The sequence below is a fragment of the Candida orthopsilosis genome, assembly GCF_000315875.1.
Source record: "Candida orthopsilosis Co 90-125, chromosome 2 draft sequence".
NCBI lineage: Eukaryota > Fungi > Ascomycota > Pichiomycetes > Serinales > Debaryomycetaceae > Lodderomyces > Lodderomyces orthopsilosis.
Window position 1 is genome coordinate 211,956 of NC_018295.1, and position 26,175 is coordinate 238,130.

General features: G+C 36.2%; 11 protein-coding genes across 11 annotated transcripts; 8 read left to right on the plus strand and 3 right to left on the minus strand. All coding sequences in view use genetic code 12, as the record gives it.

The window, feature by feature from the left end:
* Positions 1-2,536: 2,536 nt before the first annotated feature.
* On the minus strand, positions 2,537-4,189 carry CORT_0B01050 (Ald6 aldehyde dehydrogenase; the record flags this gene model as incomplete). Its single annotated transcript, XM_003867215.1, has 1 exon — positions 2,537-4,189. The coding sequence occupies one exon, from the start codon at positions 4,187-4,189 to the stop codon at positions 2,537-2,539; it is 1,653 nt and encodes a 550-aa protein (XP_003867263.1).
* A 2,751-nt stretch (positions 4,190-6,940) lies between these two features.
* On the plus strand, positions 6,941-9,157 carry CORT_0B01060 (hypothetical protein; the record flags this gene model as incomplete). Its single annotated transcript, XM_003867216.1, has 1 exon — positions 6,941-9,157. One exon carries the CDS (start codon positions 6,941-6,943, stop codon positions 9,155-9,157), a length of 2,217 nt encoding a protein of 738 aa, XP_003867264.1.
* Positions 9,158-9,348: 191 nt separating this feature from the next.
* Positions 9,349-10,764, plus strand: CORT_0B01070 (hypothetical protein; the record flags this gene model as incomplete). The annotated part of the gene is made up of 1 exon (XM_003867217.1): positions 9,349-10,764. The coding sequence occupies one exon, from the start codon at positions 9,349-9,351 to the stop codon at positions 10,762-10,764; it is 1,416 nt and encodes a 471-aa protein (XP_003867265.1).
* A 340-nt stretch (positions 10,765-11,104) lies between these two features.
* On the minus strand, positions 11,105-11,680 carry CORT_0B01080 (hypothetical protein; the record flags this gene model as incomplete). The annotated part of the gene is made up of 1 exon (XM_003867218.1): positions 11,105-11,680. One exon carries the CDS (start codon positions 11,678-11,680, stop codon positions 11,105-11,107), a length of 576 nt encoding a protein of 191 aa, XP_003867266.1.
* Positions 11,681-13,077: 1,397 nt separating this feature from the next.
* On the plus strand, positions 13,078-14,418 carry CORT_0B01090 (Sap10 aspartyl proteinase; the record flags this gene model as incomplete). Its single annotated transcript, XM_003867219.1, has 1 exon — positions 13,078-14,418. The coding sequence occupies one exon, from the start codon at positions 13,078-13,080 to the stop codon at positions 14,416-14,418; it is 1,341 nt and encodes a 446-aa protein (XP_003867267.1).
* A 475-nt stretch (positions 14,419-14,893) lies between these two features.
* On the plus strand, positions 14,894-15,633 carry CORT_0B01100 (Rpl22b protein; the record flags this gene model as incomplete). The annotated part of the gene is made up of 2 exons (XM_003867220.1): positions 14,894-14,905; positions 15,280-15,633. 2 exons carry the CDS (start codon positions 14,894-14,896, stop codon positions 15,631-15,633), a joined length of 366 nt encoding a protein of 121 aa, XP_003867268.1.
* Positions 15,634-15,912: 279 nt separating this feature from the next.
* Positions 15,913-16,305, plus strand: CORT_0B01110 (Gim3 protein; the record flags this gene model as incomplete). Its single annotated transcript, XM_003867221.1, has 1 exon — positions 15,913-16,305. The coding sequence occupies one exon, from the start codon at positions 15,913-15,915 to the stop codon at positions 16,303-16,305; it is 393 nt and encodes a 130-aa protein (XP_003867269.1).
* Positions 16,306-16,747: 442 nt separating this feature from the next.
* On the plus strand, positions 16,748-17,770 carry CORT_0B01120 (Cbr1 cytochrome B5 reductase; the record flags this gene model as incomplete). The annotated part of the gene is made up of 1 exon (XM_003867222.1): positions 16,748-17,770. The coding sequence occupies one exon, from the start codon at positions 16,748-16,750 to the stop codon at positions 17,768-17,770; it is 1,023 nt and encodes a 340-aa protein (XP_003867270.1).
* Positions 17,771-18,267: 497 nt separating this feature from the next.
* Positions 18,268-19,587, plus strand: CORT_0B01130 (hypothetical protein; the record flags this gene model as incomplete). The annotated part of the gene is made up of 1 exon (XM_003867223.1): positions 18,268-19,587. The coding sequence occupies one exon, from the start codon at positions 18,268-18,270 to the stop codon at positions 19,585-19,587; it is 1,320 nt and encodes a 439-aa protein (XP_003867271.1).
* Positions 19,588-19,880: 293 nt separating this feature from the next.
* On the plus strand, positions 19,881-24,224 carry CORT_0B01140 (Tsc2 GTPase-activating protein; the record flags this gene model as incomplete). Its single annotated transcript, XM_003867224.1, has 1 exon — positions 19,881-24,224. One exon carries the CDS (start codon positions 19,881-19,883, stop codon positions 24,222-24,224), a length of 4,344 nt encoding a protein of 1,447 aa, XP_003867272.1.
* Positions 24,225-24,277: 53 nt separating this feature from the next.
* On the minus strand, positions 24,278-25,825 carry CORT_0B01150 (Pri2 DNA primase; the record flags this gene model as incomplete). Its single annotated transcript, XM_003867225.1, has 1 exon — positions 24,278-25,825. One exon carries the CDS (start codon positions 25,823-25,825, stop codon positions 24,278-24,280), a length of 1,548 nt encoding a protein of 515 aa, XP_003867273.1.
* Positions 25,826-26,175: the final 350 nt, after the last annotated feature.

Genomic DNA, 26,175 nt, shown 5'->3' on the forward strand with positions numbered 1-26,175 from the left:
TAATAGAACATTCCATTCATATTTATTTTTTTTCCCGCTACACTGAAGAAGAAGACTAATAAAAAGAAGTAAAACGGTCTTTTTCTTTGTTGATGTTTAACACTTCAACCCCTTTAGTAGCTATCGTGTGGTTGCTATATAAAACCTATTGCTTTACGCAAAGATTTACATTCTGCAATGGAAAGCAATTCTATGAACCTTCGACGAGAGTTTTAGAACCGTTACAGAAGACGGTACGCCAAGTAAAAGGCAAAGGAAATGGAATCACAAAACTTTTGCAGCGCAGAAAACGCATGGTAATCCCACTCTTCTGTGGATCTATATTACACCCTACATTACACCTTTTGAGTCATCATACACCGCAATTCTCATTTCTTTGTCTTTACTTTTTTCTTTTGCGCGACACACGCTGACGAAGTGCTGAGTTTTGTGTAAGTATTAATTAGTTTACCCCGGGAAAACAGAAAATAACAATTACCTAAACGGAACAAATTGTTTGGAATACTACTTGATCCCGACTAACAAAGGATTTCGTCTTTGACCATCGGCCATTGTATTCGTGGAGCGCCATTAAACTAACAATTTGATCCGCATACTAAAAATTCTCTTTAACGGACTGAGTGGCGAAAGCATATGGCATTTATAGTGGTAGATGAGTTATAATTGCAAGTAATACGCTTGCATAAGCTATGTGAGCAAAGTCTATAGTAATTTCTATCCTTTTTGATTTTTGGTTGAGATCTAGAGCTCTAGGGCACTATGTAGAGTATCCAACTCGAATAATTTAAGGAGTCGAACTAATGACGGGAGTTAGGGTTTGCTTCGAAACGCGAAATTATCGAACTTGAGAATAGTAATAGAGCCTGTAACTTTTACACTTGCGTTGATTGAAAATGCATTTAACTGTCTTTTTACGCTTCTCAGAATTATTACTTTGGGTTGCAAAAAAAAACACAAAATTGGTGAAATTGAGTATCCGAATCTTCTTTTCCATTAGCGTTGTTCAAAGCTTCTCAAACCAAGACTCCAATCAGTGAAACTTCATCTTCTAAATATATTCTTTGGAAAGCAATCGGAGCCCTCCTGTTTCAATCAAGCTTACTGATTTTTTCATTAAGTTCACCGAAGGTACTACTACTCGGATACGAGGTCCAAAGGTAGCCAACAATTCTAGGAGGCAATGTGACATTAAATAAAAACCTACCCGAGGGTGGTCTTGGATAAGGATATCAAAGCGTTGGTTCGACCGGCCAATGTATACTAGCATTGGGGAAACAATGAACAAGATGTCCAAAGAAGCGAGCATTCTCAACAGCGTAGAATTTAATAAAGAGCTGTAGTACTTTGGAATAAGACAACACACGTAGAAAATATTTGTAATCTGCTTCAAAGCTGGCACATAACTCGCTTATTTGTGGAAAGTCCATAACCATTTTGGGATGCATATATGCACTTGAGTACACGCATATAGTCAACAGCACGAGAAACCTCGTCTTGAGAAATGAAGGAATTTGAAAGCTGGACGAAACACACAATTATTTACTGATAAGTTTCTCAATTTCACTTCAAGTTCTGTTGAATGTTTTAATTGATTTATCAAAGGAAGAAGTCAACATCCGCCAAATAGGAGAAGTCTCAAATGTGTAGGTTGGAAATAGTTGACAACTATTAAAAGAATAATGGACATAAAATGATAGCTGGCAAGCTTATGTTATCGGATGCCATCACTTCATCTCAGTACAACTTTACTCGTATGTATCATCCTATTGTGCATCTTGCTGGGGTGTTTGGTTACTAGAAGATAAACTGTCTCGGAACATTGGCAAATTCCCAATACACGAATCGATTGAGTCTTATCCAAGTTGGGAAAATAATTCATGAAAATTTTATTGGACATAATTATATATTTTGTTATCTTGCTATTATAGATATCTTTGGGGGATTTAAAAAATAAGTTTTTCTGTTTAAGTAGCTCTAGAATATCATAAAGATAGTATGAAAAGTCCTGTATTCGCTCCTGTATGTCATAGATGTGGATATAAGAATATAGCTTTATTTTTTTATTCTGGTGCTAAACAGAAAATGCATTGGGGCGAGTGCTAAGGCTTGATGCTAGTTTACCTAGTTGCAAACCTCTCCAATATAGTGGAAGACAATTCAACCAATGTAAGCATTTCAAATTAGTTTGTGTAGAGTACTAGAGGGAGCATCGTAAGATGAATTCTTTGTTATTTAATTGCTTATATTGGCGTTTGGAATTGCCTAAATTAGATAACATTTCATTCTTAAAGTTTATTTCATGCCTCGAAGTTCTTCGACACGGTGTGCTATTGCTTGTTCTGACCACTTTAAATCAGGTAGAACTTACAAAGTGTACCCATCATTCAATCATGAACTGCAACTGCAGTCGTCCGCATCATGTTCGCATCATCCTCGTCTGCACCTCATCCCTATAATTCATCAATTACTCTATAACTGTGTCTGTATTCCTTCTTTAAACTATACACATTTTAAACTATACTTTGAATAACCTTGTTTATTGTTGAATTGGCATAGAAGTGGATGGTTTCAAAATTTCTTCATCAATGGTGTTTACTTTCCAAGCAGCAGTAATGGTCTTTGGTTTAGTCAAGAAAGTAACACCAGCTTTACCATAGAAGTTCAAATCACCCAAGAATGATCCTCTTGAACCAGTGAATGAAAACATTGGCAAAGGCACTGGAATTGGAATGTTAACACCAACTTGTCCAACGTCAATTCTCTTGGTGAAATATTGAGCTGATCCACCGTTTGAAGTGAAGATAGAGACACCATTACCATATTTGTTTGCATTAATTAATTCAATAGCTTCATCAATAGTATCGACATTAACAACGGAAAGAACTGGAGCAAAGATTTCTTCATCATAAGCCCTAAGACCTGGTTTGACATTGGTTAAAATAGTAGGGGCTAAGAAGTTACCATTGGCAAATTTGGAGTCTTTTGGCTTGTATCCTCTACCATCCAATTCTAATTTAGCACCGTTGGCAACTGAATCTTCGATAATCTCCTCCGCTCTCTTTAAAGATTCTGGGTTAACCAATGGGCCTAAATCTGATGATGGGTCAAAACCGGAACCAGTAACCAATTTGCTGGCATCTTTGATAATATCTTGAATCCATTCTTTAGTCTTTCCAACAGTAACCAAGACACTGATAGCCATACACCTTTGACCTGCAGCACCAAAAGCAGCACCATTCAATGCATTGATAAATTGTTGTTTTGGAGCATCTGGTAAAACAACCAAATGGTTCTTGGCACCCAAGTTGGCTTGAACTCTTTTACCTAAAGCGGAACCCTTTTCGTAAATGTACTTACCAGCCTTGTCACCACCGACAAAGGTCAATGCTTTGATTCTTGGATCTTCAACCAATTTGTTAACAGTGGCGTGTTTACCATGGACAATGTTAATAACTCCTGGTGGGACACCTGCTTTGGCAGCCAATTCGCAGATAACCATGGCAGCACCTGGAACTCTTTCTGAGGGCTTGATAACAGCTGTGTTACCAGTAACCAAGACCAATGGCAATGACCACAATGGAACCATGGCTGGGAAGTTGAATGGACAAATAGAACCAATAACACCCAATGGTTCTCTAATCATCTTGGTTTCCATATCAGTACTGACTTCCAAGGTCTCACCCTTCAAGTCATTAGTGATGTTACAAGCCTGTTCAGCAACTTGTAATCCTCTAAGAACATCACCTTGTGCATCAGCAAATGTTTTACCTTGTTCCAAAACAATCATACCGGCCAAACGGTCCATGTTTTCTCTCAACAAAGCAGCAAATTTGAAAGCAATACTTTGTCTTTTAATAATACTGGTATCTCTCCATCCAGGGAAAGCTTTGTGAGCGCTGGCAATAGCTTCGTCTAATTCACTTTCAGTAGATTGGGGTACTTTAGAAACGACATTATTGGTGGCTGGATCATGAATGTCAAACCATTCAGTAGATTCAGATTTGATAAACTCATTGTTGAGGAAACTTGGAGTCAAATATGGTTCAGTTCCCTTTTCGGTATGGTCCTTTGGGTATGATGAAAGTGTTGATGATAAAGAAATACCAGTTTTTGATCTAATGGCTTGTAAATTTAATGATTTCTTGGCTACTTGAAGTGAGCCTCTGGTTTTTAAAACTCTAGACAACATGGTTATCGTTGGTGGTGGAATAGGTATATGGGATGTAGGAAAAGAAGAAAAATTAGTGTAAAGAGATTTTTCAATTCCGTATTGAATTAATTTGTAAATCGGGGGTTTTTATACTTCTTCATTGTTTACTAACGGTTACAGATATTTTATGCTTTAGGATATCGATATCCGCTAATTATTTTACTCCTGCATGTAATGTTATATATGACACTAATAATGGAGAACTTGAAAAAAAATTTTGCGGGGACGTGGAAATATATACCCATTGATAAAGAATGTTACAATGCACGGAAGAGGGCAATCATTGTAAATCTTGTGAATGACGTTTTAGAGTTGTCGGATCAATGATTTCCCTAGTGTCGTACCTAAGGATAAAGCTTTCGTGCGTTGCAACGATGAGATTAGCCTTGGATATTGTAAAATTCAGTGTCCCTTATTGTCATTATTAGTCGCACTTGCATAAACGAGACCAAACATAGCTAAGGACTAATGGAAGTGCAAAGATTCAAACCAATATTATTCATCTTATCAACTCTAAACAGTAGCTACAGTGTAGTTGCCATAACGATTAAAATTGTCATAGTGTTTTTGCAGCTAACGTCTTTAGATGGGCCTCTTTGTGAAGGTTAGTCCTTAAATTATTTGGTTCTGCCGCAGTACGGAAAATTATAATGGATTATTTTATCCCAACTCGGTAATCGTCGCGTGCTAGCAAGATCCATCCCGAAAAGTCCAATTTTTTTGAGTCCTATCAAGCTGTGAGGATACTCTGTCGGTGAACCAACATGTACTGGTGTACTACAAGCAACTTGACAGACATCATTACCTTTTTTTAATGTTCTCTACAGCAGTCTTTCCAACGATCCAGCCAATCTTGATCTTTTGCAACAACCTATTTTAGCGCGCATTATCCGTTTTTCATCTCTTATGTTACCGACTTTTTCCGCTTTTATCCGGCCCATATTTAAATATTTCGCAACCGCCATGCAAAAAAACACCCTTTAACGAGGTTATTCCTTCGAAACTTCCCTGATGACTATACAAACTCAATAAGAAAGTTTGTTGATGCTACCGCGTTCGAAGATTCACAACCTACCTCAACGTTTCTTTTGGTGCTTACACTGTCAATTTGAGTACACCTTCACAATTGATAGCTCGTAAAGATATTAAAGCACGTGATAGATACCTACACCAAGTAGCTACGTTGTGGTATGTGGTATTTTCGGAAAACAAAATCTCAAGATGTAAAATATTAAAACACCAGAATCAATTTTAAATGCTCTACGCCAAGTAAATTGGGGCCCCAACTTTATGGAAAAATTCCTTCAACTTGAGCTAACATTTGTAACTTTTATCACGTTTCTCGTATGCGGCGTGTTCTAGTTTTTCGTCTTTCCATAGCGGTATGTAACTCTTTTAGTGAGTTAAATCGTCGAGACGTTCCAAATTAAACTTGGTAATGATATCTTCGAGCACTTAATATAGGGAGTCTTGTATTTTGGATTGGCATAAATCCCAATATTGGGAGCAATCATAAGAGTACCATTGGGTGTTGCTAACTAGTCTATATCTCTTGTCTTCACCTACTAACAGTTCAGGGGTCCAACTAAGTTTAAAGTTGTACAAAACGGTCAAATATTCGATCGATTTTAAGTACCTCATAATACACTCAAACACAATTGCTCAATCAATTTTACATTTCTACTTTCGTATGTCTAAGCAGATTGCTAAAACGCCATAGCTAGGAAGCTTATAGTACTTGGTCTCACTTTCGAAAAGTATAAGATAACTTGCTTATAAGGAGCCACCTTACATTTTAGCAATAGTAAGTGATTTCAGGGTGAATATGTGTTTTTTCCTTACTGATTAATGACTGCAGGGAACCCAGCAGTTATTCTTCAACGTTACCAATAACTCTCTTTAAGCCTTGGCAGGCTCTTCTTGTAATTTCAAAAATTTTTATGGGACGGAAGGGTGCTGATTGGATAACGGGGCTTCTTATCATGTTAAACGAGGCTTTATTGAGATGAGATGAAAGTTGTGAATCTTGTCAGTGAGTTGGTCCGCAGTTGCCAATTTGAAAGTGCTTTTATATCCTGTTTACACTGCAGTATAAGAAGAAGACTACAATCTGTCTATTGGTCTTGTCATGTGATGTCATAGATTTTCCAATGTTGTGTCAATACCAATGTCACAAAATGTGGTGCATAAAATGAAGAAGAATCAACTGTAATTTTTGTGACATTGTGTACCTAATTGGTGCATATACTCACCTTTGATGGCGCAGTCAAAAGAGCATTGCTTACTATTATAAGTGGAATTAAATTACAAAGTTTAAGGTTTAGCTTTCATTCAATTTTATAAGTCGAGCCCAATACTAGCTTTGTAGTTTATGATACTGGAGAATAGTAGTGTGTTTTTCATTAAAGTTAGAATGTAGTTACCCCTGTCACAAGACAACGGTAACTAAATTCAATATTTTTTTTCTCAGACATTTTTTAATTTTTTTTTTCTTGGACGTCACAAGATCTTTAAATTATCAACAATCAATAGAATAGAACACACTAATCTTTAGATCACATACTACTTATTCCTCACACCAGCTGAATATTCCCTTTTTCTATTCATCGGGAGTACAGAGATTTATATATAGGGGAAGGGATACAATATCTATTTTGTGGATGCAATATACACTCGTTTTCAAGACCTCACTATAACTAGTACAGATCACCATTGTTGAAACATTCTACCATGCAAAAGACACCTTCAATTACCTCAAAGATGCTACGAAACAAACGAAAGTTTAGAAAACCACTTATTCTTGTATTCGCTATCAATATAATATACATATTAACCTACTGTCTATCACGATCAGCCAACAAGAATGTCGATACTCAACAGATACATATATCCATAGATGGTTCAGACCTGCTACCGCAACTAGCTAATACTGATATAGACTATGCCAGGAAGTTAGAATATCTTCTAACGAACATGGAACCACCCAAACATACAACTACTCTCGTGAAATCACCAAAGGAGTTGAGCAACATTGTCAGCTCCAATCTCTTATATCAAGATGATAGATTCACTTTTGGCTCATTATTTGATCACATTCTAGCACAAGATGAAATTCCTAAATCCATACCATTTCAGTGGTCAGATTGGGTCGATTTGTCGTACTTGAATCATCAGTTGAATAAGCCATTCGACCAAAGACTAAAATGTTTAGATGTCATCCATGAAATGAATTTTGTTCCCTCTGGAGCTAGATCGAGAGCAAAATCAAACCCAAAGAGCGTCGGGTGTATAGACACCAAGGACCTCACTGATGAAGAGGTCAGAGATTTGGGCTTCCAAGACAAATCGGAATTACCGGGATTTATTCAGTTTCAACACACAGCAGTCACAACCACTGAGTATGTGAGGAATTTACAAGGTAAAACGTACTTGTTAACTCATCAACCGTTACCTTACAAAGTAATCTTTTTGAACGATTTTGGTGATGATTTACTGTTCGATGTATACAAGGGTCGTCCTGACACAACAAGAACCAAGTTCAATCTTGTGAAACAATTTGAACAGATTGCACCAAACAAAACTTATGAGTATAACCCACAACCAATTATCGAGTTACAAGAATCACATTTCACCTACAACCGCCTAATTCTTGCTCAAAAATGGAACCAACTTCGCTCAGCTCAAGAGCCACTTGATCAATTACAACAATCGTTTTTGAACTCAATAGTAACTACAATTGAAACAAAGCCCTCGAAGAATCCCGAAACGCGCTATTTCAAAGAAGCTACATTGCACATGAACTTTGATAATTCAGATTCTGGATGGCATTATGATTGGCGTTTTTTTAATGGAAGATTGGGTGATAATGTTGATCGTACATCAATCATTATGGAAAGGTTACTGCGCAATTGGTTCAAATTCAGTGAAAAACATGGTATTATTAGTTGGATTGCTCATGGTCCATTATTAAGTTGGTATTGGAATGGAGGTACTTTTCCTTTTGATAATGATTTGGATATACAAATGCCAATTCAACATTTGCTCAAATTGGGTGAACTTTATAATCAAACTTTGGTGGTTGAGGACCCACGTGAAGGGACTGGCAAATTTCTTATTGAAGTGGGGACATTTGTGCATAATAGACAAATATCAAAACGTGGTAATCATATAGATGCAAGATTTATTGACATTGATACGGGTGTTTATATTGATATTACTGGCTTGAGCACAAGTGGAGCTGCACCGTCATCAAACTATTATCAAAATGTCAATGACGATGTGGATGAAGGACCGGTGTTGGAAAAAGGTGCTGCCGTGTTTAACGATAGACGAGTCCACTTTTATAATTTACATCACCTATCACCATTAAAGCTAACCATGTTAAATGGTGTGCCTTGTTATGTTCCCAACTCAATAATACAACGTTTAAAATTCGAATACCCTAATCGTGCATTGACCAAAGTTGAATACAAAGAATGGTACTTTATCAACAAGTTACAAAGTTGGATACATGAACCGTCATTAGTGAAAGCGCTTGATCCAAATGACTACATGAAGTCAAATGGACGAGTCAATAAGACGAAATTAAAAAAGCTTGTTCAAAATTTGTCAGATGAAGAAATTTATCAAATCTTGACAGAAAATCATCAAGTATTGATTGATTATTACCAATCACAAGCATTGGCTCAATACCATCAACGAGAAATACGTTACCTTTTCAAAGTCGATGGCTCCAAACACAAAAATGTGAATGATTTAACACAGGGAAAGATTTTGGATAATCCAAATTCACATCAAGAGCAAGAGTATATTAATCTTATTGAGCAAGGTGTTCGTTTGAAGCCACCAGTTAGAGAATCATTGTTTGAGTACGAGAAGGTGAATGGTCATAGAGACAAGTACAATCAACTAGCATTTGAAAAGTTGGATAAGATAGAGATTAGATAGAGGTAAGAGAATATAGAGGTTCAATGATACAAAATTTTCTATATTGTTAGTTTTTTGGATTAAAAGCGATATCCTCAGCATACCATATAAATATTGTACTCCACGTTTTACTAATTTGCCTTTGATTTTATTTTTATTTTTATTTTTCGCAACTATACCATTACCCCCAAATATTTTTACAATTTTCCAAAATGCCCGCAATTAATGAACCTTTGAGTTTACAAGAGCCAACAACCATGCAACTTGTACGCCAACGAGTGCCACCACCACCGTCATCACCACAACAGCAACAACAACATTACCACCAACAAATGCATGAGGCACGCGGGTACCAGAAACAACCCAAACACCTGCCCATTTTGACCATCAAGAATTTATTTGATATACAATCGGAGTCGTCATCAGCATCAGCTACTTCACTGTTGCATTCTGATCACTCGTTGCAATCAACTTCTACTCCATTTAATCGAAGCAATACTAGTTCTATTTCCACTTATGATAATAATCACCATCACTCGCATCATAATCATCGGCACAAGGGTTTGAAGAAGTTGGATTGTGGGTTAACAGTGGCAAACCTCATGCGTGATGATGAGACAAGTATTTTTGAAAACTCGCCTGTCGATGGCAAGGTCGTATTGGAAGTGTACGAACAGATAAAGAAACCATGTTTAGCTACAAGGGAACCACATTCATCACCATTGTCAACAATTAATTTCAATTTTGAATTTGATAATTGGAGCTTGGATGAATTGCCACCCATGGATGATGGTAAATTTAGCGACAGAATTCAACTTGAATCTACAAATGACTTGAGACCAGAGATGTTACTGCTGTTGCCAATGCAAAGTGATATTGAGCAAGATTACTTTAGTGGTGACGCGATAAATCAAAGTTTAGAATTGAATTCCATGATTGAGAGTATGAAGGAGTTGACTTTATTGGATAGGTTTAAGGGAATGATTCGCAAAAATTCCACCAATATGCTCAAACGGTTGAATAGTTCAAGTTTTGATTTGCTTTTATTTAAAAATGGAGAAAATGGAATTATGGATGGGTCTACACGCATAGCCTCTTCATCACCATCCCCCAACAAGATCAAATTTGAAGAGTTTGTAGCATCAGAGTCGGATGAGAAAGATCAAGGACAAGCACATACAATGCCATCGGCATCAACTTGCACTCCAACACCAATAACACCAAACAATTACCATCCAACCCAAAACCCTATCCACCGCCATCACCATCATCATCAGAAGCACAGCAGAAGCAAACTATCATCATCGACACCGAAACGGAGGAAATCATTTTTGCACTTGCGTTCAGCTTCATTACCGTTCAATTTATTTGACTTCAAACTGAACTCCACCTCTACTACCAAAACCTCTTCTCCATTTCTTAATTCGCCAAAACTGATTTTGAAATGTAAAGTGAATCAAAATTATAATCAAGAATCAATTGAATCAATCAAGCAAGACCTGATTCAATTTGATGAATTTTGGCGGAAATTTGAATTGATGGAACAGGCAAAGAATAATTATAGTAATGATGAATTGTTGAATTCAATGCGATTGGAACAAGTTAGAAACTATTACTATGGGAATTGATATGGAGAGAGAATATTGTTGAGAAGTGGGTGCACTGATTTGTGGTATATTGCATCTATAGCTTTTTTGTTTTTGTTTAATATAGTTGTTTTTGTGGACGTATTATAGTGTAGTGTTGGTGCCTAAGGTTGATTGTTGCTCTGAGGGATTACGTTGCACGCTAGCGAACTTTAATTCAGTGTTTTGCAACACCCTGTACATCTCACATATGAGAATGCATTAAACTACATTCAACCTCAATAGGGTTGCCTAATTTTGCCTGCCATATTATTGCACTTATAAAACTAAAAAGAGAGGTATAAAACCACAAACATGGGAGGGCTCCGAGATGACTTCCCTCTCACTCCTCATTCAAACTATATGGATAATCAGGTATAGCACCAGAAGCGTCATATTTTCCAATAGCCTTTACAGTAATCTCTTGATCACTAGTATCACAATACTTGACATTATCTTTAACTGTTCCATGATAAATATATGAACAATTACATTCATTATCAAAACACAATGACCATTTGCCAACTTTGTTATACAATAATTCATCCCTAAACAAACTAAATCCAGTAGATAAATCCCCCTTGGGACAAGCTTTTAATCGATTAGTCCGCTTATCAACTCGGATAAAATGTAATCCCTCGTTATTCAAATTATCAACTTTATAACTTCCATTAATCAATATTCTTCCTTCGATGTATTTTGACGTGGCTATACTTGTGTTGTCCATACACTTGGGAATAAAAAGTTTGGTAAATTGATGATCGATTCTTTGGACTGGTGCATTGAGGTATTGAGTTTCATATTGTAAATTGTAAGTATAATCTTCATCATAAGCAGCAAGAAGAAACTGTTCTGAAAAGGGCTTAATGATATGAGCGGCGGAGATACTAGCTGCTAAAAGCACATGTGACCAGTACATGTTTAAGTCTTGGGGCAGAGAGTTGGTATCAATTATGGGTATAAGAATTGTAAAAATGTATCTATAAATTTAAGAACATCTTTGTTATGCAATGAAGCTGTACACACAAACCCTGTTTGGTGTTGTTGAATTGGCAAGTGCAAGTACAACTAAAATATCAGGATGTTATTACCCTACAATGTTCTGGACTTGTCTTCCACCCGAATTGATACACAAGGTGTAAAAGTTGCTTTGTGTTGAAGATATATGTACATTGTAGTACAAACCAAACCATCTTGTGCATAAATATGATTTTATGCCCCGTAGCTTTGTAGCTATTCAAATAAATGAAGTACCTTAATGGTGAATCGTACACCATTAACCGGTTGCTTAGTGCAATACTTTTATTCTTTTCTTTGAAGTTGAAGACTAGGATACCATCACTCATTCGTGGAAGACTAATCTCTCGAACGGAATAAGAGGCTTCTACTCAAGTAGCGTTCGAGTCAAAAATTAAATGTACGAAAATTCTACGGATTGTAGTTTAACAATAAGCAGACAATTTAATAAATCATTATACTAAACGATGGAAAGTAACAACCTCGTGAAAACAATGTTGCAATGTACAAGTCAATAACTCGTACTTGCGTAAAGATATAGAATATCGCCCTCATCTCTTCCATTCTACAAAAGAGCGGTGTCTTTTATGTTTTTGGTTCTGTATCCAAACAAAGCAATCAACCACCTTGCCCCCTGATGGTCAGATTGACAGAAATTATCTTGACGCTCAAGAACTGTCGCAAAAGCTTCCCTAATCTTAGCAGGTCATTGAGCTTCTTAATTCAAAGGCTGCTGATATTACATTTGTCTTTGAAGAAAAGATTTTTAAAGTGCAGTCGTGAACAAAAACACTCCGAGAATTGGTTCAAAACACAACTCAAACTTTGTATGTGCCAGAAATAGGCTCATTTGAGCAAGGTTTTCCAAAACTTGTGTTGTTACAAAGCCTAGCATATCTGATATTATGGATGGGTGCTCATTACAGCAGGATGTGGCATTGTCGGTGTAAGCCTTGTCAGTAATTTAGAAATGTAGGCAGTCATGGCAAAGAAAACAAATCAATAACACACACGTTCCTCCTAACTACAATCAATAGTACCAACCAGTTAGACAAAAAAAGTAGGAATCTACTACATAACTCTACTCCATTTGCTACTGGATACACATTCAAGTGTACTGGAGCTATGTGGCTCTTAAAACGCGGTGGCTGTTCTTCCACACAGCCTAGGTAAGTCTAGAATCGCAAACGTGTTGCAACATCTAATAATTACACAAAACCACAATGCACTACAATGGGAATGCATGTTCCCCTGTGATGATACATTGTTTCCGATAATATCGACGAATTGGGAAATGTAATGAAAATTGAAAAAACCCACCAACTTCGACAAACTATTCCTCCTATGAAGAGACCAACCACCATGTCTATACCAAGTATACTGTTCCTACTAGTCCTATTCCTACCGAGTATAGTTGAATCAGCTATCAGTCTAGATTTTGAGATTGCAACACTGCGGACAGAGCCGAGATTTAACAAACGAGATACAATAAATACAGTTATAACTTTACAAAGAAATGTTTACTTAACAAACTTGGCTATTGGGTCATCCAAAGACGAAGTTGTTGTATCAATAGATACGGGATCTTCTGAATTATGGGTAATGTCTAAAGACGTAAATTGTCAAACTGTTGATCAGTTACATGCGGAAAGTGCACCCAATATACCAAATATTTTCAATGATTTAAATGAGGAGTATTCATGTAAAGCTAATGGGACTTTCAATACTGAACAATCAACAACGTACCAATTCATAAATGATGATTTCAGCATTGCTTTTGCTGACGGGTCGGCAGCTATTGGCCAATATGGACGTGATGATGTTGGTGTAGGAAATGTTACGATAGAGGGATTGAAGTTTGGTGTTGCCAAAGCGTCCAGTATTGATGTCGGGATATTGGGGATCAAACACAATGACGAATATGACAATTTTATTTCGTTGTTGAAAAAACAAGGGTATATAGATGCTGATCAGTATTCAATATATTTGAATGATCAAAAGGGCACCATTTTATTTGGAGGGATTGATGACACCAAATACGATGGAGATTTAGCAACCACTCACATGAAGAATAGTGGAATTCAGATCAAAGATGTATCCCTCAGTCTGTCCGACAACCACACATCCATTCAATCTAAACAACAGCATGTCATTTTAGACACAGGCTCTACATTCTCAGTACTACCACTGAAATGGATCAAAGCTCTTGGAGAATCAATAAATGGAACTTACAATGACGACGAGCTGGCCTACCAAATACCATGTGATTTAACCAACGAGGTGGATTTCAATTTTAAAGTCGGCAACACTACTTTTAATATCCCCGTATCCGACTTGGTTGTCAACAATGAAAGAACAGATGGGAAATGTTACCTTGGAGTAATGGATGAATCACTAATAGGAGGTACGATATTTGGATCAGATATATTGAAACATTTCTATGTTGTCTTCAACTTGGATGAGGATAAGTTGTCGATTGCTCCGGTTTCAAAAACGAGCTCTACGGATAGTCAATCGAGTTCGGATGAAAGTAGGTTTTCGAATAGGTCGGAGGCAAGTACAAATAACGTACAAACGATGTTATATGCATACTGTATGAGTTTGATACCCTTATCTATATATGTTTTTGTTTTGTATTAAAAAGAGATAGAGATTTATGATTGTAATAGTATTTGAAAGTGGGGTTTATCTATGTGGCAAGTTATGTAATGCTATTAATCAAGTAAAACTTTGAAGACGAGATTCTTGGGGAAATTTGCAGCTAAATTGATCCAAAAAGAACCATCTTCATCCAACATTCTATAGATGAACCTGAAACATTGAATTATTCGTTAACATAAAATTTTCTCCGGAAACACGTAATCCCAGCCCTGTGGTTAGCTTCCCACGTTATAGGTCTACACCTTGGCCAGCTGCAAGCATTCTTGGTATTAAACATAAGGCGCTACCTCTAAATAGGGCTATAGACCTCGTTACTAAAAACTTGCATCACTATTCTTTTTTTCTTGCGTTAACCATACCGCACTTTACGGAGAAAGATAATTTTTCAACTTTAAAACAATCACTTTCACATTCTTGTCTTTCAACTCAACACCAAACTAATCAATAATCAAAAATGGCTCCAATTGTATGTATATCCCAACACTAGATTCCAGTGTTTTTCACAATCTTTACAATTCATGTCGAGTATCAGCTCAAAAGTTGAACTCCCATACTAAACCGGGCATATTGCATCAACTTAGGAATCTCATGGCATTTCAATTCTATGAGAACACATTTCCGAAAGAAAGAGGAGTATTTATAACAAACCTATTACCCCAAGAAGAGATGACATGACCTTTGTTGTGTGTATTTTTTTTTCTTCCAGTGTTTTTGACCTCAAACCCCCGTTTATGGGAGGGAAGCTTTGCTGTCATACTTTTTGTAATGCCTTGTGTTTACACAATCTATTTTCAAAAGTATATCAAGTGCGGTAGGCTAACCTTTCTAACCTTTTTTTAGACCACTAAGAAATCCAAAGCTGCCAAAAAATTTGTCGTTGACACCTCAGCTCCAGTTGAAAACGGTGTTTTTGACCAAGAAGGTTACGTCAAGTACCTTGTTGAACATATCAAAGTTGACAACATTGTTGGTAACTTGGGTGATGAAATCTCTGTTACTTCAGAAGGTAACAAGGTTGTTGTTGTTTCAAACACCAAATTCAGTGGTAAATACTTGAAATATTTGACAAAGAGATATTTGAAAAAGAACCAAATCAGAGATTGGATTAGATTTGTTGCTGTTAAACAAAACCAATACAGATTGCAATTCTACTCTGTTGCTGAAGATGATGATGAAGAAGAAGATGAAGAGTAAATTTGAGGAATAAATTTATTCTGTTCTATCTTTTACACCAATTTTCTTTACTTTTTTGTTCTTTTAAGGGGTTTTACATAGGTTTGTATAAATATTAATATTCACTTTCGGAACGAACAACTGATTGTAGTACTGAATCTCTGTGCTTATATTTAATGGAAAGTTTTGAACTTGTCAAGCAATCGTAGTCTTCGGTTTTGACGCTACCATTAGATTACAACAAAATTTGAAAGTTTGGTCGAGAAATCAACTCCATCACATCAATTGCCTCCATCAACAATGGAATTACTACCCGAAGGACAAAGAAACACAGCTACCGAAGTAAGTTGGGAAGACCAACAAAGGATTAATAAATTCTCAACCATAATATCCAAAAAGGATCAACAACAAGCAATACTAGACAAATTAAAAATTGAAAAAGAATATCTTGATGATTTATCTACTGAATTGGAATTGTTAGATGAAGATGAGCCAATACAATATAAAATTGGCGATGCTTTTGTGTTTATGAAAACGAGTAAAGCTTTAATTAAAATCGAAGCCGATGATAAAGCCTTATCGAAGAAGATTGACCATGTTGAGGAACTAATTGATAGTTTTGATGAACAATTGGGGGAATTGAAGAAGCATTTGTATGGCAAGTTTGGAAACAATATCAACTTGGAGAGGTAAACACCGTAGACTGCAACTAGGAGTAATTCATGTGACATGAAAAATAGATGCAAATGTTACTGAAAGCTGTGGTAGAGATCCATATATTGTGATATTAACTGCTAAGTTTAGGTAGAATGTGTACTTTTTATGATAGAGATTCAATAAACTCATCTCTAATACAATGTATGCTTTAAGTAGAGGATATTCAAACATAAACAATATTCGTAATTGCGCCTTTATGATATAAGCGATGCATATGATTACCAAATCTGGTCAAAATATCCTAAATAAAAATATCATATAGAGATCTCAAATTAAAATACCCCATGATCTGAACCTATCAGATCAGCAAACAACATTTCTACACTACTGTTGACTATTTTCTCTCATTCTATCGCTTGATTCTGAATATTATTTTTATTTTCACAAGGGTTCAAATGCCATTGCATGAATTTTTCATATGCGACATGAGACAAACGAAAAACAAAAGAAAAATCTCCAACAAATTTTCTATAGCGTGGTATTTTTTTTCTTTTGGTTCTTATATAACCCGATATCTTCCATTCTTCTCAGTACTTTTTCTTTTCAATACAACTACAGATTTACAGCATCTTATACAATGGCGGACTCATCATCAGAACCAAATCCTTTCCTTATACTTGCTACTGTTGCTACTATCATCATCTCATTTGTTGGATACTATTTCCTTCAATTATCAAGAAAGAATAGTAAACCAGCATTGATTCCTGATCAATTTCAAAAATTCCCGTTGATTGATATTAAAAAAGTATCACATAACTCAGCAATTTATAGATTTGGATTACCAAAACCCACTGATACTTTGAATTTACCAATCGGACAACATATTTCAATTGGTGCTATTATTGATGGTAAAGAAATTGTTAGATCATATACCCCAATTTCCACAAGTGACCAAAAGGGGCATTTTGATTTGTTGATAAAGACATATGAAAACGGTAATATATCTAAACACGTTGCATCAAAGAAAGTTGGTGATTTCGTTGAAATTAGAGGTCCAAAGGGTTTCTTTACCCATACTCCAAATATGAAGAAGTCATTTGGTATGATTGCAGGAGGTACTGGTATTGCGCCAATGTATCAAATCATCACTGCCATTTTGAACAACCCGGAAGATAACATCAAAGTCTCCTTGATCTATGCCAATGTTACCGAAAATGATATTTTGTTGAGAAAAGAATTGGAAGAATACGCCGCCAAACACCCTGATAGATTAAAGATCCACTACGTCTTGAACGAAGCACCAGCCGATTGGGAACACAGTACCGGATTTGTCACCCCAGAGTTGATTGAAAAACACTTGCCAAAACCATCTGACGAAACCACATTGTTATTATGTGGACCACCACCAATGATTAGCGCTATGAAAAAAGCTGCTGCTTCATTAGGATACGAAAAAGCCAAACCAGTATCTAAATTAGGAGATCAAGTGTTTGTCTTTTAAAAAGATCTTTTTCCGTGCACATATACGTCTACATTAGATCTAGAAAAAGAATGAAGTAGTATATAGTATAGATAGAGAACAACTGATATTATACAATAATCACGTGCTGGCTTGATGTTGTTGTCGTACACAACAGCAGAGAAAAAGTAAAACGAAATGACTGACTCGACTGACCGATCGGAGATGACACAAAGAACAGAAAGGGAAAGGCAAAGGTAAGACAATCGAACAATCAAGCAATCGGATATAAAAATACAACAAGAGAAACTTAATCACTCAACAGAGGCATCAGTGGCCATCATTTTACAAACCCACGTTTTTTCTTGTATACAATTTTATTTTATCAACCAAGCAGCTTATATCACTAGTTCTTGACAGACTCTAGTTTATCTAGATCGTTATATCACTTAGCCAGAAGAAGAAGCTATAATACGTCCTCACGCTTTCGCTACTGGAAAAAGCAATTCACAACACTTCTTGCACACGTGCACACTACTATGTTGTCCCAACTATTATCACTACTAGTTCTTACACCTACAGTCCTATGTCGGAATTACTTTGATGTGTCAGATGGAGACAGCTACATACTTAATGCAATACAAGATGAAGACAAGGAGATGAAGATTGACAATATCTTGCGGAACCCTTTAAAGTATAAAGATTTCCCTCCTTTAGTTAGTTCGCCAAAACGAACAGAAAGGACCTTGGAACAAGGCCATATTCCGCAATATGTAATAGACTATGCGCCTTTGGTTCATTTGTACAGTGAGGAAAGGTATCTTCCTTATGATATTGGGGAATATGTAACTAATTTCCATGTAACTTTTGAAAATGGATCAGTGTATCCTGGTACTGAAGCAGACATGAATTTAGACAAGTTGTCCAAACTTAAGCATTCTTGTGATTTATTTCTAACTTCTAATTCCGATTTTGATAAAGATCCCGATTGGATTACTGGGGTGAAAAATAAACCAAGTTTAATTAATGGAGAAATTAAAAATGCTCCAGCAATTTTAATTGTTGTTGATAAAGGGTTTGGTTGGGTCGATGCATACTGGTTCTATTTTTATTCATTCAATTTGGGTCCATTTGTCATGGGTCAGGGTCCATATGGAAATCATGTAGGAGATTGGGAGCATTCATTGGTAAGATTCTACAAGGGAGAACCAGTTATTGTTTGGATGTCAGCCCACGGTGGTGGTGGTGCATTTTATTATCATAACCTAGAAAAATATGCTCTTGATCCAAGACATCCAGTCATTTTCAGTGCTAGGGGAACTCATGCCAATTATCCTAGTGTTGGTCAACATCCTCATGATTTACCCTATGATATACTAAGTGATTTCACTGATCGTGGTCCTTTATGGAACCCATCTAAAAACTATCTTGGATATACTTATGATGGAAAACATGTCTTCCCAGCAACTAATAACTCGAACCCAAAACATGTTGGTCGCGAATGGCAATATGGAAACTGGTTATCTTTCAAAGGACATTGGGGTGATCAACAACTCCCCGATGATGACAAGAGACAAACTTACTCATTCATTGGAGGACACAAATACATCAACGGCCCCACGGGGCCTCTAATGAAGAATTTACTTAGAGTTGTACCCTGTGAACGAGCCAAATGGTGGAATTTTTGGAGTGGATGCAATGTTAGACAAAATATTAAATGGGGAGTAGGCATAGAAAGTGAAGGATACAATTGTGGTAACTTGTTTGTTAAAGTTCGTCCTAGATGGCTAAAAACAATTTTACAAAAAGTCACTTGGGGTGGTGGGTTTTGTTATATCGTGGATTTGTTATATGGTTAATTATTTTTCAATTTTTTTAAACGTTTGATTTTAATTTTCACTTCGTTTTTGGCATAGGTTTCCCATTTAAGGCTGTTTTGTTCTTTAAATGTGATTAGAAAGTATAGATCTACCGTAATATTATTAATTCAATTTGATTCTTTACTAGATATTCTGTAGATCAGTCGAATCTTTTCTTTCTGCAACCCCTCGGTTAAAATCTAAAATCTAAGATCTTTCTTATCACTGGTAAAAAAAAAAAAAATTTTAGACAACCTTAATTGACGTACCTCTGCACCCTTAATTGCATTTTTATGTCAACTCATCATCCCACATTCGGCACATCTAGTGGGATAGGAAGTGTGTTCAAATCGCTAACTAAATCTTTCAAACCATCATCATCTATCACCAAAGATGTACCTGTCACCATCAATCCTACCGTGGTCGGAGGAGACCAAAACTTGCAAAAAATCTTAAATCAACTGCTATCGGACTCCACATCACCCCCAGCTCGACTCGAAGCACTAGAGCAACTAACCGAAAGTATTCAAAGGTTTTCCCTTTCTTCAATTCAGGAAATATGGTACTTGGTACGTCATTTCTGCGACCTCAAGCAGCCACGCAATATTAGACGACAAGCTTTCAAATTGTGTATTGTTTGTATTGAAAAAGATGATAATTCGATTGGTGCTAGGACTAGATATTTCAGTGATATTTACAAGTACACTCAATTTACTCGAACGCACTTTGATCCTGAGTTCAAACTTATTCTAAGAGCATTGAGTATATTGTCTAAAGATGGACATGACATTCATGACTTTATCATATTTGATGACCATAGGAACTTGATTCGATGGTTGACGAAGGGTATTGATACTCTAGTTTCTGTTTCAAATAACATCAAGGAGCAGCAGAGTGATGTGCAAATCAGTAATTGCGTTGAATTGTTACATTTTGCAACCAACTGCTTGAAATTCAACCATGCTACGCTAAAGGATTTTGCCAATGCAAGTGTGCCAAAATTGACTTCTGTGCAGACAGTGGATGAACAACTTCTTCAAGCCATTGTTGACTTTTTTAACTGTCTTACTTCGTTTCGAAAGTTACGAAGTGATAACATTTCTCAAATCATCAAGTATTTGGCAATGGCTCATGAGCAGACAACAGATCTGAGTCTAAAGAAACGAGCTTTAGAATCAGTTGAAAACATGTGTGATGAGACTACATCATTATTCATTTGCTCTACTTTGTGTGGTCAAATCTCAGATCCTTCGCTTAAACAACTTTCACATGAGACTCATTTCACACCAGCCATCTCCATTTGTCTTGGATCCTTGGACTTGATAGAACTACTAAGAGTTAGGCTCCGATTAGAAAAGAGCAAGCTTGAATTTCCACTGTTTTTATATCTTCGTTCAATTGTGGATGCTTTGCATTTGAAGATCCCCTCGGTAAACAGAAAGATTTTGCAAATATTAGCCACTGCGTTCATGGGTCTGTTTTATAAACAGTATTTCGAAACGGACTCTACTGGGTTATTCAATGATATATTTCCTTTTCAAATTTGGTATTATGATGGATGCTCGTTGTTTAATGTACTCGAAGCGGTCACAGTGAATGGCGATGAAGATAAATATTTAATGGAAAACATATGTGATTCAATAAAGGGCCTCTATCAATCTCATGAATTAACTATCCCCAAGGATAAAATGTTGGAGCTTTTCGTGAAAGAAAGTTCATACATATCTGAAGATGTCGCTTTATTTGTATTGCAAGGTTTCCAAGAAGAAAAAAGTTGTTTGCTATTGAATCCACTATGGCATGAGGCTTCATTACGATTGTTGAACCATTTCTACTATGCCAATCATAGTGTAACTGTGAGACAAAAATGCTTGGAAGTAATTTATGCCGCATTCAAAATGTCATTGCTAGTATTTGAATCGAAAAATTACAACTATGACATCTTTCTTGATATATTCAAAGAATCAAGCGAGGAAACCGACGAGAATTTACTTCAATACCTATGTGGCGATATTTTGGCGACGTTACTTGCTGAATCATCATCAGATATATTTTTTGAATTTACTTCGTTGTTGAAACCTTTATTTGAAAAGAAACAAGCTCCACGAAATGAGATCATCATGTCAAGAGGATACATGAGCTCCAAGCCAACTCGTTCCACGCCCAAGGCATCTGCCATATTTTTAGTCAACGTGACTAGGGCCATCTGTACTGCGTTTACCATCTCCTCTGGGTCTAGAAAAGAAGACTGTTATAATGTTTTGATATCAATTGCCAATGCAACTCAGAATGGGGAAGTGTTGTTAACTATTGCTAAATGTCTCATCAGGCTCAGAGTCACTGCAGAGAATTATATATATATGACCAACCCACAAGATATGGTTGGTTTGGCATCTGCTTTTAAAAGGGATAATGTTACACCAGCTGCTGGACAGTTGTGGACTTATCCCGAAACTGTTGACTTTATCCCTAATGAATATCTCAACAAACCTAAGGAGAACTTGCAAATCCTTTCCCCGAGCGTGAATGAGCATAATCTGGATATTTATTTCATTGATGTTAAGAAATGGTTCAATGTGGTTTTACACATTATGGGGAACTTTGTCGAATGGGAAGTTTATTCTTATGTGTGGGCGCATTTTTGTTCTCAATTGTCCAATATGCAATTGTTCAGACATTGCGAAGAAGAGATACTTGAATTTAAAACCATTGTATGTAATCAATTGATTTTGAAATTACCTCAAGAGTTAGTTTTTCCTAAATCTGGTGATCTTACTAAGGCGGATTTACAAGTCGCTTTAGTAAGAACATTTTCTTCACTTATTGGGTATCACGATTCGTTTCTGAAGACTGATGAAGATCAAATTACCTCGAGTTTGATATTTGGATTAGGATCATGGGAAAAAACGGCAATTCCATGTATAAATATCCTCACTATATGTTGTTATGAAATCCCATTATCGATTAAGAAATATTTGACTTTAATTTTGACTAAATTGCAAACGAGAATCACTAGTGCTAATGCAAGTACACATACTTTGGAGTTCCTAAGTTCATTGGTTCATTTACCGGTCTTGGTTTCTGATTTCACCATGGAAGAATTCAAACGTGTTTTTGGAATTGCATTCAAGTATATTCAGTATGCCAGAGACATTGAGTTGAGAAATCCTGATCACCTTGTAGTACCAAATGTACAACAACACGGAGTTGATGCAGAAGTAGAAGTGACACCATCGACAAAGACCAAAGGTGTTTCATCATTTATGCTGCAATACATTTTAATCCTATCGTACAATGTCATATCAAGTTGGTTCCTTAAGATTGAAATGAGTGAACGAAAGAAAATTTCATCGTTCTTGATTAAGCAATTAATCGCATCAGATGAATTGAGTGAATCGGAACAATTAGGCGACCATACAATCGGGTTTTTGGACTTTGTCAGGAAATTCACCTTTAGTGACTTACCTTTAAAAGTGGTAAATTCTACAAAAAACAGGCAAAACAGTGATGACGATCGTACTGTATTAAACCGATGGATGGTTGGATGTTCAGTAGTGAGCATTGAAACTGAAGTTCACCTGGGCGATACAGAAATCTTAATTAGGAAACCAACTGGTGTCAGTAAATTGATTGTGCAATTGGATCATGAAACAGAAGCACTGAAGAAATCACCCGAGGTGATTGATCCTAATTACTATTTGTTACAATTGTTTGATTCCAAGTTGAAGCCAATACCCGTGTTGGAAGATACAATCATTTCACGAGGATTGGCAGTATTGGATCGTATTCCCAGTGTCGAATTCCACAAGATTGGTATTGTGTATGTGGGCGAAGGACAATCTACTGAAAATGAAGTGTTTTTGAACAAAGTTGGGTCTTTGAACTATCTAAAATTTTTGGATAAGATTGGTGACCTTGTCAAATTGAAAAAAAACAAGGATATATATACTGGTGGATTAGATACAGAAAGTGATTTAGATGGAGAGTATGCCAGATGTTGGAGTAGCAAATTGACCCAAGTGATATTCCACATCACAACAATGATGCATCGTGAAGACCCAACAACTCCTATAGGCAATGGATTAATATCAAGCACGATTGAAAATCAAAAGATTATCGATACGAAGAAAAGACATATTGGGAATAACTATGTCAATATATTTTTTGATGAATCAGGCAGTCAAGATTTCAACTTCAATTTAATCAAAAGTCAATTCAATTTTTTGAATATTGTTATATCGCCACAAACAATCCAAACTAAAAAATCAACCTCGTTACTATTCGCTCCTCAAAATGGACGCAAATTCTTCAAAGTAAAAACGTTTAGGCGAGCCGGAGTACCGGCAGTTTTCGCAACTTGTCATTTCAAACTTGTAAGTGAAGATCAATTACCATATTTAGTTCGAAGTATTGCCATCTTGGCTAGTGAATTTGCCAATGTATGGCATGCAAGTGATTTGTCAGGGAAATATGTCACCAACTGGGCACAAAGAGTGAAACAGTTGCGATTACTTTATGATAAATCGTTGGAAAATGTCCAAAAGGAAAAAGACCATGATTTGTCTAATGAAAACTTTGAACAATCGGCTTTAGCAGAGTTGTACAATTCATTCGAGTTTAATTCTTACACATTATAGAATTTTTAGATGATTTAATTTAATTTAATTCAGTTTCTTCTTCTAGCTCCTCTTCAATCTTCCTTTGCATCATCCTTTTTCAATTCAGACCTCTCCAATTGTCTACTCCTATCAAAATACAAATTAGGATGATTGATATGTTCTAATTGAGGTGTTGAATGGCCTTGACCTTTAGCAGCATTCATAATTTCCTTTTGATGAGTCAATTCAAATACTTTAGTACATGCAATAGTATAATCATGATTATTGACATTATCCATTATCGAGTTCATATCTTGTTGATTCTTAATTCCCATCTCTTCAAGACTGGTTCGTAATTGTGGTTCAGAATAATCACGGTATGGACATCCATGATATTCCTTGGGACCAGGTTTGGGTTTACTTAAAATAGTGGCACAATCCCATGGTCTATAGTTGATTCTAGCACCTTCAAGACCATATTGGTGTCGAATGTTATATTTGTAGTTTTTATTGAATGTTTCTTGAGTCATGTTTCCATTTTTGGTAAATTGTTGAGTCCAAAATTTGATTGCTTCGTCAACATTCAATCCAATACCTTTCAAGAAAACACCCAATTGTTGACGTCCTAAATACTTTAAATGTGATGTAGCCATTAAATTACGTTGTAAATGAGTGGCACAAAGTGGGTAATGTGCCATAATCTGTTTTGATGTGATGGATAATGCATTGATATCAGATGCAAGTTCACTATTGAAATCAGTCTCGTATTGAAAATTGGAAAAGTTACGTGACAAATGGTTGAGTAAGGGTAAGAGTCTATCATCTTCTTCTAGTCTTGGAATAGCTTGGAAAGTTTTAATTAAAACATCATTTAAATTCTCTTGAAATTCAGCCACTAATAAATTCAGTTGTAAACTTGTTGGTAAATAGGCATGCCCTGCTTGCAAATAAACTGATCTTGTTGATACCAATTGACTAAGTTTTTCGAATGGCAACTTTATAAAGTTTTCTTTGTTAATCATCAACTGCTTTACCTGATCATTCGACAAACTTGTCTCACCATCTGATGCATAATGTTGCTTCAACATTGAACAACTGGCAGCGAAAAACTTATCAATTAGTTCCAGTTTCTCTTCTCTCGAGATGTATGACCATGACAACTTGTACAGGTTCAATTCAATAAACTCCTGTTGCTCTTTAGGTTGCATTGAATTGTATCTAATTCTAAACAAGATGGTCTCATTTTTGATAAATTTCTTCCTCAATTCTTCAGTACGACAAAAAACCAAGCGGAGAATAAAATGACTGTAATAATCCTTCATGCGTTCTTGTATAATTGTTTTTTCATCTCCATTGGAACTCAAAGGCATATACTTTAGCAAAAGCGGTTTTAAAGTAAGTTCAACATCCTTTTGTGAAGATGATCTAGCAACACATGATTCAATCTCAATAAGAATTTTCAACCTATCAATAGCCCATTTTTCAAACTCTTCTAATGTGATCTCTTGATTTGGTGGTAAATCATAAAAGGATAACCTTGATGAATATAATTTCGGTAGGGTATACTCAGCTGTGGTTGAGGATTGTTTGTCTTCAAAATTTCTTCTACCAGCTGTCTTTCTCTTGACCTGTCTAAACATCACTGGCCTGTCGATGCGTCTTGGGGGGTGGGGTTTCGAATAGAGCTCTAAGAAGAGATGAAGTGATTTGCTCTGTGGTTTGTTGTTTATATTTAATGAAAACAAAACGCGTCTTTTGTTAGTGTCGCATTTTGCAAAGAAACGCGAGTCTCATTTGCGACATTGAAGCTACGCGTATTAAATTGTATTTGCGACATCCAATCAATGTCATAAACTCATATGTTACGCCATTGAATGCGAAAGTTTTCATGAACAAAAGTTTTCTAATGCAAGGTGAATTTTGCCAACTGAAGAAACATTCATCATCATTATTGCTAGAATCACTGTGAAAAGTATCAAAATCAGTTCAA